The sequence below is a fragment of the Sminthopsis crassicaudata genome, chromosome 2 (genome assembly GCF_048593235.1).
Source record: "Sminthopsis crassicaudata isolate SCR6 chromosome 2, ASM4859323v1, whole genome shotgun sequence".
Taxonomy (NCBI): Eukaryota; Metazoa; Chordata; class Mammalia; order Dasyuromorphia; family Dasyuridae; genus Sminthopsis; species Sminthopsis crassicaudata.
In genome coordinates, this window is record NC_133618.1 from 274,748,549 (window position 1) to 274,762,770 (window position 14,222).

General features: G+C 38.2%; 1 protein-coding gene across 12 annotated transcripts in view; it reads right to left on the minus strand.

Moving 5' to 3' along the window:
* FRMD5 (FERM domain containing 5) overlaps window positions 1–7,157 on the minus strand; it is a 392,157-nt gene extending 385,000 nt beyond the window's left edge. For 7 of the 12 annotated variants that reach the window (XM_074289482.1, XM_074289480.1, XM_074289485.1 and 4 more), the window contains exon 1: window positions 5,333–7,157. In XM_074289482.1, coding sequence (XP_074145583.1) covers window positions 5,333–5,434 — 102 coding nt within the window. In that variant the 5' untranslated portion in view covers window positions 5,435–7,157. The remainder of the gene's footprint in view (window positions 1–5,332) is intronic. The other 5 variants (XM_074289488.1, XM_074289489.1, XM_074289486.1 and 2 more) reach the window with 3 other exon arrangements.
* Between the last annotated feature and the right edge of the window lie 7,065 nt (window positions 7,158–14,222).

The window sequence follows — 14,222 nt, forward strand, 5'->3', positions numbered from 1 at the left end:
ACTGTGCTACTGGCTGACTATTAAAGTTAAATCTATCACTCAAGGCTTATGAGCTATATTTTTAGGAGTGGATTCCCACAAGATATTCTGGAATCCTTAAACCCACAATAGCAGCTATTCATCTAAGTAACCAAACCTACAACTGAAAATTGAGAGGAGGTAACTCCTGATGGGGTCCTATACATAAGTACCATCATACCCCATCTAAAGTTCTTAAATAATTTTAGAAGTATACTATCTTAGGTGAAATATTATATATTGTATCTAATATATGGAAAAGTTAGCTCCATAGAAAATTTTATAAGTGGACAATCAAATAAATGACATTATAAGAGAATTTTAAGAACAAAGCTCATATATTTAAAACTAGTAAGAACTATTTGAACCCCTTCATTTTACAGGCCCAAAGTGGTTATGCGGGGCAGATGTTAGGAATGGAAAGATAGTAAGATGTTATTAAGGCATGGAAGCCATTACTGAATTGATTATGAACAAAGAACAGGCATGGTGGTACTGTTTTTGGAGGTGGGTTTATTATATTGAAGAATAAAAAAATTTAAAACTACCAACTTATCTAAATTTAGGGCAATTGTATGACTAAGTTGAGTACAACAAGGTAATGAATTTTTCACCCATAGCAATACTTAAAGATCTCAATATTACAAAAGGCTATGATGTACTCTGATAGAAGGAGAATCAATATCAATCAAATCACAGATCCTTCAAATATTAATATGTATTTCAAATAAATCTGTTATATTACTGATGGTATATCAGGTAATGGCAAACAACATGCAGCTACTGACATAAAACAAGAGCAAAAGTATACCTATTTCCATATCACATTTTCCCCAGTATTGTATTACTTAGTAAATTAGTCCTAAAGATTTATTAAAGCACAAATGTATACAAATACCTGTGTGAACAAAAGACTTAATACATTTTCTATAGCTTTCTGTCCCTCATGCTTAAGTGAAGAAAATTTTTAAAGGCAATAATGTAGCACTGTACTCCAGAATTTTCCTGACAAACTGAAGAAAATGAATTGTTTTCATTTAGAATATAATTTGTTTAGTGTAAAAGTTATAAAACTAACTTCAAAATTAAGACTTCCCCTCAAAAATAGTTCCCTAAAAGATTATGTATTCTAAGTAACTTCTATTTTTTTTTGTGACTTCTATTTTTTAACAGAGCTCCTAAGATAGCATAATTGCTAAGATAAAAGCTTTTTTTAGAAATCAATATTTATTAAATTGCAACCTCTTTATGTTCTTTTCTGTGAAAAAAATTAATCTAACATTCCTTTTTCTTAATGAAATCAAAACTGTTTACAGTCAAAATATAAGAAGGAAATTCTTAGGAAAGACACAGTCCATTAAAGGTAATAGTTAATTTGAGGAAGACAAAAGAAGAAAACTAAAAATCTTGAATTAGGACCCAATTCAACGGGGATGCCTTTTTAAAATTTAAATTAAAATTAAATCTCAGAAATAGCTTAAAGTCAATCTAGAGCCAGCTGATATATTCTCCTGAAAAGAATAGGATATTTTATGAATTCACCTTTTTAATTACTTGGGGAAATATATATTAAATAAATCTAAAGAGTATAGTACTTATTAATAGTTGTTCTTCACAAGTCATAACAAAAGCTAATTTTGTTCAGGTGTTAAATTAATAATTAAATTTATAAAACATTATTTATGTTTTTGATAAAAAAAATTAAGTTAGTTATCAGGTGGGTTTGAATTCTCAATAAAACAAAATTTGAAATGACAGAAGCTATAGGGTTGCTTAAATTATATTTCTACTGTAAATATTCTAATATACTTCCCTCACATTTTATAATCAACTATTACTCTTTTAAAGACAGCTAAGAAGCTACTTTCCAGCATATTATTATGTTCAAGCACTGCATTTAGTGTTTCTATTCAGTTCATTAGAGTTATGCATAGTTGTTTAATAAATCTTATTTTCTTCCCAATAAAATAGCAAGGCAAGATTGCAAATATAGTGGGTAAATATAAACTTGCACAAATAAAATAGATCAGTGAAAAATACGGACTACATCTGCATTTATGAGGCAATGACCTTCAAAATTCAAGTCAGCATTCCCTAGTTGTTAACAATGTTCTTCACAGGAGAATGATTATATTACAATCCTACAATACATACTTTCCTTTCTCATAGATTATCAATACATTTGCACATTATAAGTAATGAAAGAATTCTTGTAATAAAGTGGTAACGAAGCAACCTTCATTTAGGAAATATAAAAATTTGGGGGTTAATTTTATAACATTTCAAAAATTAGCAAATTAAGGTAACTAATTCAACATAATTACAGCAATGTAAAAGACTGTTTTAAATTCCATAATCCCCAAAATATGACAGGTAGATGTATATAGATCAATCTTTTTATAAATACATATTGTATATATTCATATATATATTGCTCTTATTTCCTAGAGAAGTTTAAACATACATACATGTATATTTGTATACAAATATATATGAAATACTAAGAATTTGTATACTTTGTATGTAGACATACTTACCTGTATATACACATTCATGTAAAATTTTTAAAAGTTATGAAGAATTATATGGCACTTTTAGAAAACAAAATGCAATATTGAAAAATCAAAGAATTAGAATTCCAAAGATGATGGGAATCACTGATCTTATACAATAACAAAAAAATGTTTCACTAATCCTTTCCATATTGCTTCCAAATACTATTAAAAATTAAATCACATTGTAGCAAAGAGTTGCTAAGGAAAAAATAATTCTCAAGCACATAAGTCATGTTCACAGAATATATTCCTTTTATATGATATGCTGTTTTGATATTCCCCTAATTTTTATAACTCACAAAAGTAAACCAAAAAATTTTTGTGTGATGCTATGGTTCTTTTTTTTTTTTAAAGGCCTGGATTTTTAATGGCAGATTATACTAGTTTCAGTTAAGACCAACAGAGTATGCTAGTATAAAATGATCTTGTAAGCATGCACTCAGTAGTAAATCATAAGCAGCATTCTTAAAGGTTAAATATTTGTATTTCCTTACTCAAAATAGATCATAGAAACTACCAATACTTATAATATGAAGTCATCTAATCACTAATCCTTGACATTGTTCCAGCTAATAGAGAAAATAATCAAGTGACTTATCTTGATTCATTAAAAATCCTTGATAGCCAGCCATTTCTATTAGATGGATGATGTCATTAATCCTTCAATTTAAGTAAAAACTAAAACACTATTAATAGTCCTATGCCATGAAAAAATTGTGTCAATAACTTCTCAAAAATTCACCTCAAACAAACCATATCCCAGCAGTATATATTATGATCCCCTACGAGGTTCTCAAAACCACCCAAATTATGTTTTTAGAAAAAGCTTTAAACTTTAAAACCAACCAAAATATGCTTACTTTAAAACATGTACTGCAGCGGCCCATAATAACTATTTCATATATCCAAATGGAATAGGTGTGTAAATCACTTTTTTCCTTCCACAATGTTAAAAATTATTTTTGTAAATCTAACCATGAGATATGACAATACAACATAAAGTAACTCATCACTCTGAAAAGGAAATAACATCGAGCACCTCAAATAATCACCATCAAATACAGCAGGGCTTTCACTTGATGGCTAGCCTAATCACAAATTCTACTCCGTCTGTGCTTCTGTGTCTTTAAAATAGATGTTCTACTCTTTCCTCTAAACTCACGCACTTTGGTAGCACCTAACAGTTATGCTGACAACAAGGGGAAGAGGAAAGAGCCGGATTAGAGACTGAGGACCGAACCCAGAACCAAGGCAGCAAAGAGCAGCATCTATCACAACCGCCTTCCTCCCGCACACTGCTACATCCCAATTCGGAAAGGGAGGCTGTGAGAAGGGCCAAAGCTACTGGGGCTGCTGCCAACAGTTTCTGTCTGCCACATCTTGGAACCCAGAGCTCTCGAGCTTTCACCTAGGGCTGTGGGAATCAGGTAACACGCCCCTGATTTCTGCTGATTGTTTGTGGGGAGGGGGAAAAAAGGGCAGTTTCCAGCGGCGAATTCCTCATGAATAGGCACCGAGGGTTTTTCAGTGGTTCTCATCCCTGACGAGAGGAGGAGAAAGGGCTGTTACTGCATTCCTGAGAACGACTACTACTCCTGACGTACCACACAGCAGTGGGGAGGAACAGAAGAGCACGGGATCGTAACATACCAGGCGCTGACGGGATTCTTTTCATTCTGTGCAGCGCTGTTGTTTTTTAAGTCGCTGGTTCTATACCATGCCCCCCCCCCCAACCCCCGATAGCTGAGACTTGTACTAAATGTACAACCTCTTTCTTTCACCCCGCCTCCATACCCACATACATACACCTGCTAAAAACACACCCTCGTACTGGGAGTGAATGGCGGTGGGGTGTGTGTGTGTGTGTGTGAAGCGGCTTAGGGATGGGGGGCTGAGAAATGTCTGAAAGAGGAGTCGTTTCCTCTGTTCAATAGGCCACCCTGCACGGACTGTTGTGCTCAATCCCACATTCCGAGTCTGACTCACAAAACGCTGAAACATGGCATATACCATTATTCTTCCCATCAAAGAAACATATAGAATGAAAAGCCGACCAGCCCCAGAGCAGGGCCCCCCAGTCCTTCTGTCCTTCCCGAGTCCCTCCCCAACAGCAGGCGCAGCAACTCGGCCCGCTACCCCAGGACTGAGCGTCTGCTGCCTCTGGTCACGGACTTAAAACCAAAAAACACAAAACAAACCCCGCTCCGACGGGGCAGCCGGGTCAAACAGCTCGCGACCTGTTCCCCACGAGTGCATGCGGCAGGCTGCCCTGCCCGGGGACAGCTGCCTCTCGGGGCAGGCTTTTTGTGCAGCCAGAGTGGCAGGGACCGCGCGAGGCACGGCTTTCCCGAGCACTCAAAAGGGGAGGGGCACCAGCAGAGGGGCTGGGGAGGGTCCTCGGAATAAGAGCCCACACCTGAGTCTGCTGCACACTTGGGGATCGCCCGCCCAGTTCAGGAAAGCCCAGAGAAACAAAAGTGGGGAAAGAGAAAGGGGACATCGCGTCCCGCTCCGAGGAGGAGCTTTGGGAGAGGTTCCCCCTTCCCCTCGGGAAAGTGCCCCCAGCCGAGCCGCAGCCGGTCCGCGGACAAAGCCCAGGGAGGCGAATGGAGGCGAGCGGCCCCTAGCCAAGTTACCCCGGAGCCGCCGCCGCCGCCGCCGCCGCCGCAGGGGGAAGGGTGAGAGAGAGGGGGGCGAGCCAACGGCTGCGCCCGCGCCGGGAAGGCGGGTGGGCGGGTAAGGGCGCGGGGGCTGCTGACCTGGATGGTACAGGTGTACTCGCTGTCGTCCAGGAGCCGTACAGTGCAGCTGTACTCCCGGTCCAGGTTCCTGCTGCTGCCGCTCATCAACCTGCTCAGCATCTTCCCGCCCGTCCACCAGCCAGCCCGCCTCCGGGAGCGACGCGGCGGCGGCGGCGGCGCTGCGGACCCCGGACCGGATCAGGCGCTCCTCACTGGGGCAGCGCGGCGCCGGGCACCTGCACCATCCCCGCGCTCGGGCCGGGCTGCCTCTCCCTTCCCTCTCTTCCTTTTCTTCCTCCTCCTCCCCCTCGGTCACTGCCGCTGCCGCCCGCCAGCAGCCACAAGCCCAAAGACTGCTGCTCGGCTCCTCTCTGCTCTGCGCCCCGTTCTCCTTTCAGCGCCCCTCTGCCGGGCTCAGATCGCGGGGCGGGGCCTTCGTGACAAAGAAGCCAATGAAAGCCAGCGCGGCGAGAGTGAGTGGCGGTCGGAAGAGCTAATAAAATGAGGTGCCGGGAGTGACAGACAGACAGTAGAACCAATGATAATAAGGAATTCTGGACTGAGGCGAGCAGGTCCAGCCCTCTGGCATCCCGAACCAGGGGCGCTTTTCTCCTAGCTGTTCTGAGAACGCTGTTGTCCCTCCCGCCGGGCCAGGAGCAAGGGACCAGGTTGGGTTCTGTAAGCTGTACGTTGTCCTGACCTGCCGGTTCTGAGGCTCGTCTGCAGGAGATGCAGGATCCCCTACAGAACTACTGTCCGGCCCCCATCCTGAGTCCCGTTACACGAAACTAGCATCGAGCCGGTGCGGGATGCAGGCGCTCCAGCTGCCTTTTGCTCTCAGCCCGAGAAACTGCACCCTCACACCCCTTAAAGGCTAGGCCCGCCCCCCTCCCATCCCCATCCCTTTGAAGGGCACCTGGTTTATTCACCAAGAGCAGCCAAAGTCTGAAGGAGTGTCAGCGTCAGCTATTCTTATCAGGGCTTATCTTCACCCATCCTCGCACGACCACCCCTTACATCCCACCCCTTTCCCTTAAGTCTTGTGGAAATAGCCCGAGAGGCGTGCTCTACCTTTGCTTTCCTTTACTTGAACCTTTAAAACTGATTCTAATCGATTCGTACTTCTGAACAAAGACTGGTACCCTATTTGCCTAAGGACTGTACAGAACACGGAGTCTTCGTTTATGTCCTTTACGAACTGAAATATCTAAAGACTATCAATATTTTATAGAAGCTTCACTAATTATACGGAATTTCTACTCCCCCCACAGACACCGTAGGGGTTTTTTTGGGGGGGTTAATTTTAGGAGTCCATGAAAGGTTTTTCAAATTCGACTCCCACTTTTATTACCCACCCCTCTTCCCCCTCCTCTCCTTATTCTTCACAAAACCATTAGTGTTTATCAGACTGGTGGCTATGTGTAACAGACTAGACGTTCTAATGCATAAACTGTTGAGGGCCGTGGTTAAGAAACTCTTCTCCTCAAAACCTTTCACTAGCCCCAGTCCACCCAATAAAAGTTCACGCTATTTGACTTGGCATTCAAAGTCCTCCACAATCTACCTGGCCTGCTATATCTCCTACAATTCCTTTTCCCTAACTTATTCCCTCTTTGAGAACAAAGAACAAACAAAATCAACTGTTTCCAGACCCCATGTCAACCCATTCTTTCCAATATTCACATAATTCCATATGCTTTAAAGATTCCCCACTCTTTTGCTCATTCAATTCATAACCATCTTTTAATTTTAAGTCTGAGCCAAATGCTACTCCTTCCACAAAGCATTTGCTGATCCTTTCAAGTAGTAATTAATTTTAGCTTTGTACCTTTTGTCTTATTTTTGTTTTATGTTTATTAATATATATGTGTATGTATGTATGTACATATATAGGTCATATCTTTCTACTAAATTGTGCATATAAGAGGTGATTGTGGTTGGTCTTTTATTTTCTAAAGAAGAGCAACTGATCTGAGTCCAATGGTCACTGATTAATTTTACAGTCTAGACCTGTTACCAGAGATACCTAGGGATTTAACTTTTATTTTCATTCCTCAAAAAAAAGGGAAAATATAGGAAGTATTTAGTAAATAATGGTTGAATTGAATTAAACGACACTAATATAGTACCTAAACAATATAACAAAAAGATAATTTTAGCTTTCATCTATGTTTTCTTCTCTTGGCTTTTCTGACACTACAGAATCTCCCGATTCTCCTCCAACTTTTCTGTCCATTTCTCAGACTGCTGTGCTCCTTACATGGTTATTCCCCTCCAAATTCTGATCCAGCCCCTGTTCTCTTCTCTAAATGGCATAGCCCAGTACCTAAAAACCTGAATACAAATCCAGCCCCAGGCATTTACTACCAGTTTGATCCCAAGTAGGTTATTTAATCCCTGTTCTATTCATCTTCCTCAAAATATATGGATAATAATGGCATCTACCTCCCAGAGATGTTATGATCAAATGAGATCATAATTGTAATGCTTAGCACAATGCCTGGAACATGGTTAATTGATATACAAATGTTAGTTATTATTATCTCTACATATTTGTTCCCCATAAATTCAATTCTCACCTCTATAGAGATGATTCCCAAATTTCTGTATCTAGCTGTAATCTCTCCCTTCATCTCTGTAATGTTAGGGCTAGCTTTCTGTCATAGTCAGATCCAGCCTTCTCCAGCAGTTTAGCAGTCTGAAAGTCTGCCAGTTTCAACCTGTCTCTCTCTCCCTCTGAGTCTGACTTTGTCCCTAGTTTAAATACCCTATTACAATTACATCATTACAGTATACTGTGTATAAGCCAATCTAGAGTGATTATATCATTATATCATACTAGATATATGTGAACTAGAAAATAATTATCTCATCAATTCTACTGAGTTAACACTGTTTCAAATATATTTCTTTCAAGTATACTTCTCCAAAGTTCCACCCTTTACAGAGCTCCTAGTTCCACATTTCCAATTGCTCAATATATATATAATATTTGTATAGTATTTTAAGATTCGCCAAAACACACACATACACACACACACACACACATACAAACATTATAAATATCTCATTTAATCCTCACAACTGTGGGAAGTAGGTACTATTATTATCTCCATTTTACAAATCAGCAAACAAAGATCAAGTGATTTACCCAACACCACTTACTAAGTTTTTGAGGAAACATTTGGACTTAGTCTCCCTGACTAGAGGTCCTTGCACTATACCACATAACTGCCTATATACCCACCAGGATGTCTTTTCTAGCACCTCAGCTCAACATGTATAGAATTTTTTATCATCTTCTCCTATACCAGTCCATTTGTTTAACTTCCCTATTTCTGTCAATGGTACCAAATCTTATCTTCCCAAATAGCCAGGCATGACACTTCAGAATCATTCAATCTTTTGAGCATAGCTTTTAAAATCTTCCACAATTTCACTCCAATCTACTTTTCCAGAGGTATTTCACTTTATTTCCTTTCATGCAAGCCTCCCTACATTTGTCAAGGTAGCTGTTGCCTGAACATGACATTCCATTGCTTGCCTCTAGGCATTCCTGCAAACTCTCCTATAACTAAAATTGACTTACTCTTCCACTTCTGTCTTCAGAATCCTCATGTTCTTCTAAGGTTCACTTATAGCACTACCTTTCTCATGAAGACTTTCTTCATCCCCCTATCTACATTTCTACACCCCTTTTGTCAAATATTTCCAGAGCCCTTTGTCTAGATTTCTCTTTTGCCTCCATTACTGGCTTATACTTAGATTCAAAGAATTAGTTTCATATGCAAATGATGGGGAGGGTAGGATTAAGTTCTCTGAAAAACAAGCTCTGGGGATTTTTGACCATTAAAAATCTCGAGTCAAAAATGTCATATAGCAGCCAGGAAAACTAATGTCCTAAAAAAAGGCAAAATGTCCAGGAATAATTTGTCCCAGCTTATCTCCCACAATTCTATTGTAGCATTTTTTATGTGATTAAATTCGGCAGGTAATTAGGTACAAGAAGCACTAGAAAACTCATAGAGATTCATTTGACTTTGGGAATTTGGAACTTGTAAAGGATCTTTGAGATCATGAAATCATACATTTCTAGACCCTGGAAATCATCCACTAATTTTTATAGAAGAAAAAAAATTGAGGTCAAAAGATTAAGAAATCTGCATAAAGAGGCTGCTAGGTGGTACAGTGGATAGAGCACCAGCCCTGAAGTCAGAAGGACCTGAGTTCAAATATGATCTCAGACACTTAACACTTCTAGCTATGTGACCCTGAGCAAGTCTCTTAACCCCAATTACATCAGGAAAAAAATTGCATAAAGTCAACCATAATGTAGGTGGAATTAGAACTTGAGTCTCCTAAAATCTAAACTAATCTTTTTAAAAAACTATTCTGTGACATATACTTTGGTTTAGTATGGTATTGTGGAAAGTCATTCTGGATTTGGAATCAGAGAATTTGGTCTTGAGTTTTGGCTCTACCAACTGTGTGACCTTGAATGTTTGATCTTTCAGCCTCATTTTTCTTATCTGTAAAATGAGGGGGTTGAACTAAATCTATGAACAGGTGGGAAAAGGCCTTTAACAAATCTACCAAGTTGATTAGGCAATGTTAGAAGAAATTAAGGTTGTCCTTCAATAAAAAGGGGATGTTAACAGCAGCAAGGCTGTGACAAAAACTGAGGCAGCCATGATGGGTGTTAATTCCTGTTGCTAGTGATCTCCTCCATCGAGTCATTATATATTTATCTTACATTTAGCACTCATCTATGAACAATTTAAGATTCCCCCTAGTAAAATGTAAATTCCCAAAGGGCAGGGATTATCTCATTTTTGTATTTGTATTCCTAACACCTAATATATGGTAGGGCTTAATAAATGAATATGTGTTGATTAACTAATTGATTACTAAAGAGAAGAACTATATTGCAATCAACAAAGAATAATTAGAACATCCATGCCAGTTTAACACCATTCTTATTTAGTACAAGGGATGTTAGGCATATAGCCAAATTCTCATCTTGATGAGGTAATAGTTGATGAGGTAATAGGGAACCTCAAAATGATGAGGTAACTTGAACCAAATCATGAGATAAATACCTAATAATGAGGTATATACCTCAATAGGATTAAGTGAGGTCTAGTGGCAGGATTCGGGGTACAGGGAGTCACATGGAGCTCCCCTGAAACCCCCTTAGGATTCGGCGCAAGGATACAAAGTTAAATCAGGTCTAGTGGCGGCGAGAGTCCCCTGTAAATGAATTTACAGGCCCGAAAACCTAGATGGGTAAAAGATGTTTATTGCAGGGTTTGGAAGCAAAGTTAAGGTCTGGTTAGTAAAAGGCATTAGATAAGAGGAAGATATACGCCGAAAGCAACGGGGACAGAGAATCTCTGATGCAAGCATCTTGGCTGGCATCTTTCAAATCTCTGAACCAAAGATGGTTCTAGCTTTGCTCTTTTTATCTGCTTGAAGAAGTAATGGGCGGAGCTCAGGTTAATTCCTAGAAGGCCAGATCTTTGGCGGGCTTTATCCAAGCCAGCTCAGATCCAGTGGGGGGCTGGGTACAAGCCCAGACTAGTTTGACCAGATCTTGTATCAAAGGTCCAAGTCCCAAAGGAAGTTGGAGATCAAACAAGGAATACCAAAGGGGCTACCGCCCTCAACAATCTGAGTTATAAATTCTTGTAACCATATTTCAAAGAGCAAGCTCACTATCTTACTTCCTAACAGCTCATGGGGAAAACTGGAAATGGAAAAATTATCCATTAGATAATCACAGATGAAACCAAAGAATCAGTAGGAAGCTGAGAGAAATTATGAGAGCAAGAATAATGAGAGCTACTAACAAAAGAGGATTGATTTATTTCATTTTTTTTGAGGTTTTATTTTAACAAAATGGACAAATCTAAGAAACCCACAAACAAAAAGAAAAAGAAAAACCTTTTCTCTTCAAACTGTTAAATAATACAAAAGAATGATTTTGATTGGTTGTTTATAACCAGGTCTTCATTTTTACATGACCTCAGGTGTATAGGTATATAAAATAGGTATACAAATTAAACATTTACTGATAAGAAATCATAATTTCGTGATCATTACAGTTACATATGGGATTGCAAACCACAGTTGAAGAAGTTGGGGTATATGCAACCCTATGCTTTTGTCATTTATTGTTGGTTAAAAGAAAGTAATGATTGATTCTGTTTTCTCCTAATTCTTCCCTTTTTTAAAGCTAATTACTAAAAAAAGAAAGTGACTGCCCAATTCAAACCCCAAACAAACCTAACAGCATTTTTTCTTGAAATAGGTAGTTAACTTTTTACACAGAAATGCAGAGAAGTAAATATCTGTTTTTTGTCAAAAGAAAGTGGATTCTGAGAGCAATACAGAATGTTCAATGAGGCTTCCCTATCATTTATAATAGAGATCTGACCCTCAGACCTGGGTAACTGGTATTTTCCCTCTTTATATTTTCACTTCCCCTCTTACACATGTGCGCATGCATGCGCACGCATGCGTGCGCGGGCACACACACACACACACACACACACAGAGTTTGAGTTTCTTTATTGAGATCCTGCTATTTTCTTATAATTTGACATACTTAAACCCATAGCCAACAACATAATCTTTTGTCTTCCTTATCTACAAGATTTTGAACTCAACCTCATACTAGACTCTCTTTTGCTTACCAGTAGACCTCCTTCTTTACCAGACCACACCAGTTGGAAAGGACTTTTTCTTTCTTAGACCTCTCATAGTATTTTGTTTAGCTCCTTTCCAAGTCATATACCTTGTATAACATATACATTTATATGTCACATCCCAAATCCAGACCTATGAAAGTAAGGAATCAAACCTAAATTTTGTAATTTCCACAGTCAATGCCTTAATAAACATTTGTTGAATCAAATCTTATCCCAAAGTCTTTAGTATATTTTACCAGATTACTTCAGATACATGAGAAAATAGGGAATTTATAAATGTTTCATCCTAGTACTAAAGAAAAGTTTTGTTTTCTTTTTGTGAAACAGAGATTGATCTGACCCATGATTTTATTAGCATAGGGAATTTGTAGTATAGAAATGCTCGCCTATAATGCAAATGGGCCACTCACCTAAAATTTGAGGTTTGCCTAACAACTAGAAGTAAAGTGACTTCCCATAGTTACACATTTAGTATATGTCAAAAGCAAACTTGAACCCAAATTTTCCTGACTATAAGTCAGTCCTCTGCTATACTATTCTGACTCTGTAATCAAGTTTTAATTCTAAAAGCATGCTAATCCATGACTCTCTCTCATATATCCAAAAAGAAAAAGGAATAAAGGTAGAAACTCAGTTTTCTTGCTAATGGGCATCACTTAGCCCAAACCAAAAATGTCACATTAGTCTTAATCTTCTCTCTAACCAGACATCTTTTCTTCCATAATTGTAAATATTCTTTAAAACTGAGTATTTTGAATTTCATCACCTTTTGTTCCTGGTGCCCATTTTCTGGAGAAGTTATTAATACATCATAATATAGATAGTCAAGAAACAGATACTAGAAATAATACAGCAAAGCAAAAAGATCTAAGTGATCCATAAACTGGAAAATCATCCTCTGAATGATTGAAAATTGACTCCATATTTTGTCAGAACAGCAGAGGCAAATGGTAAACTGAACTGTCTTAGTATTACAGTTCCATTTATTTCTTCTCTCCCTTTTACCTCCACTTTCACTTTCCTCTAATTCTTGTTATTATCATCATTCCCTAAGTACGGAGCACTCCATTAGTTTTTATTCCCTATTTTAGGAAGGACTCAGCTAGGCATCATATTTATGTTTGGATAGATATTTACCAAGTAAGGGAAGTGATTCATGAAACAAAATCAGTTCAGACACTATCCTTTGTCTTTCTCTTCCTCTTTCTGTCTTAAAGGTAGGAACTTAGTGTTTGAAAAACAGTTCTATTCATCACAATCAAAAATGGCAAATAAAATAGGCACATCTTCTGATTAGTGATGCTGAAAGTAGCTGGTAGAGAAAGGAAGAACAGCTTGGACATTTAATCACAATCTATCACTCAAATAATCATCAACTTCCCCACCCTCATTATAAGCTGACATGAATAAGTTGCTTTAAGGTTTACAAAGTACTTTACATGTATTTCCCTAGTTGTGTCTCACAACAACCGTTAAAGTTAGGTAGTACAGTGAATAAAACTATAGGCCTAAGCTGGAGAAGACCTAAATGCAAATCCAGCCTCAGAAATTTTCTGACTGTAACCCTGAACAACTCATTTAAACTTAGTTTCTCAAACATAAAAGGGGGATAATAATAGTATCTATATTCCAGGATTTTTATAAGGTTTAAATGAGAATAATTGCAAAGCATTTGGCACAATGCTAGTACAGAATAAGTACTCAATAAATATTACCTAATCTAATTAACCCCATCTTACAGAAGAGAAAACTGAGGGTCAAAAGGTCCAAATAATCTGCTACTGGGACCAGAGCAGTTCTTATTTTAAAACTCAGTTTACAAGTATCACAAACATTCAAGTTATAATCTCAAACATATTTATGTATTGTTATATTAAATATTAATCCATTATATTTAAATATCTTTTAAACATTATTCTACTTTCTTCTTTTCTTTGTAGAGGACAGTGGTCATAGGTGCAGGATATCATATACTGTAAGATGTTAGTTTTGCTGAAGTGCTTTTTTCTATTTCATTTTTTGTTCTTTATAACAAAGGATAATTCAATAGGTACCCATACATGTATAAATGCAGATGTTATAAAAACCAAAAATATCAATACAATTTAAAAGTAAAAAAGTGAATACAATTTTGGGATTCCAGGAGAAGAGGTTTCTTGAGCACAAAGGGAGAGGAAAAAGTCTCTTCCAAGGTTCTT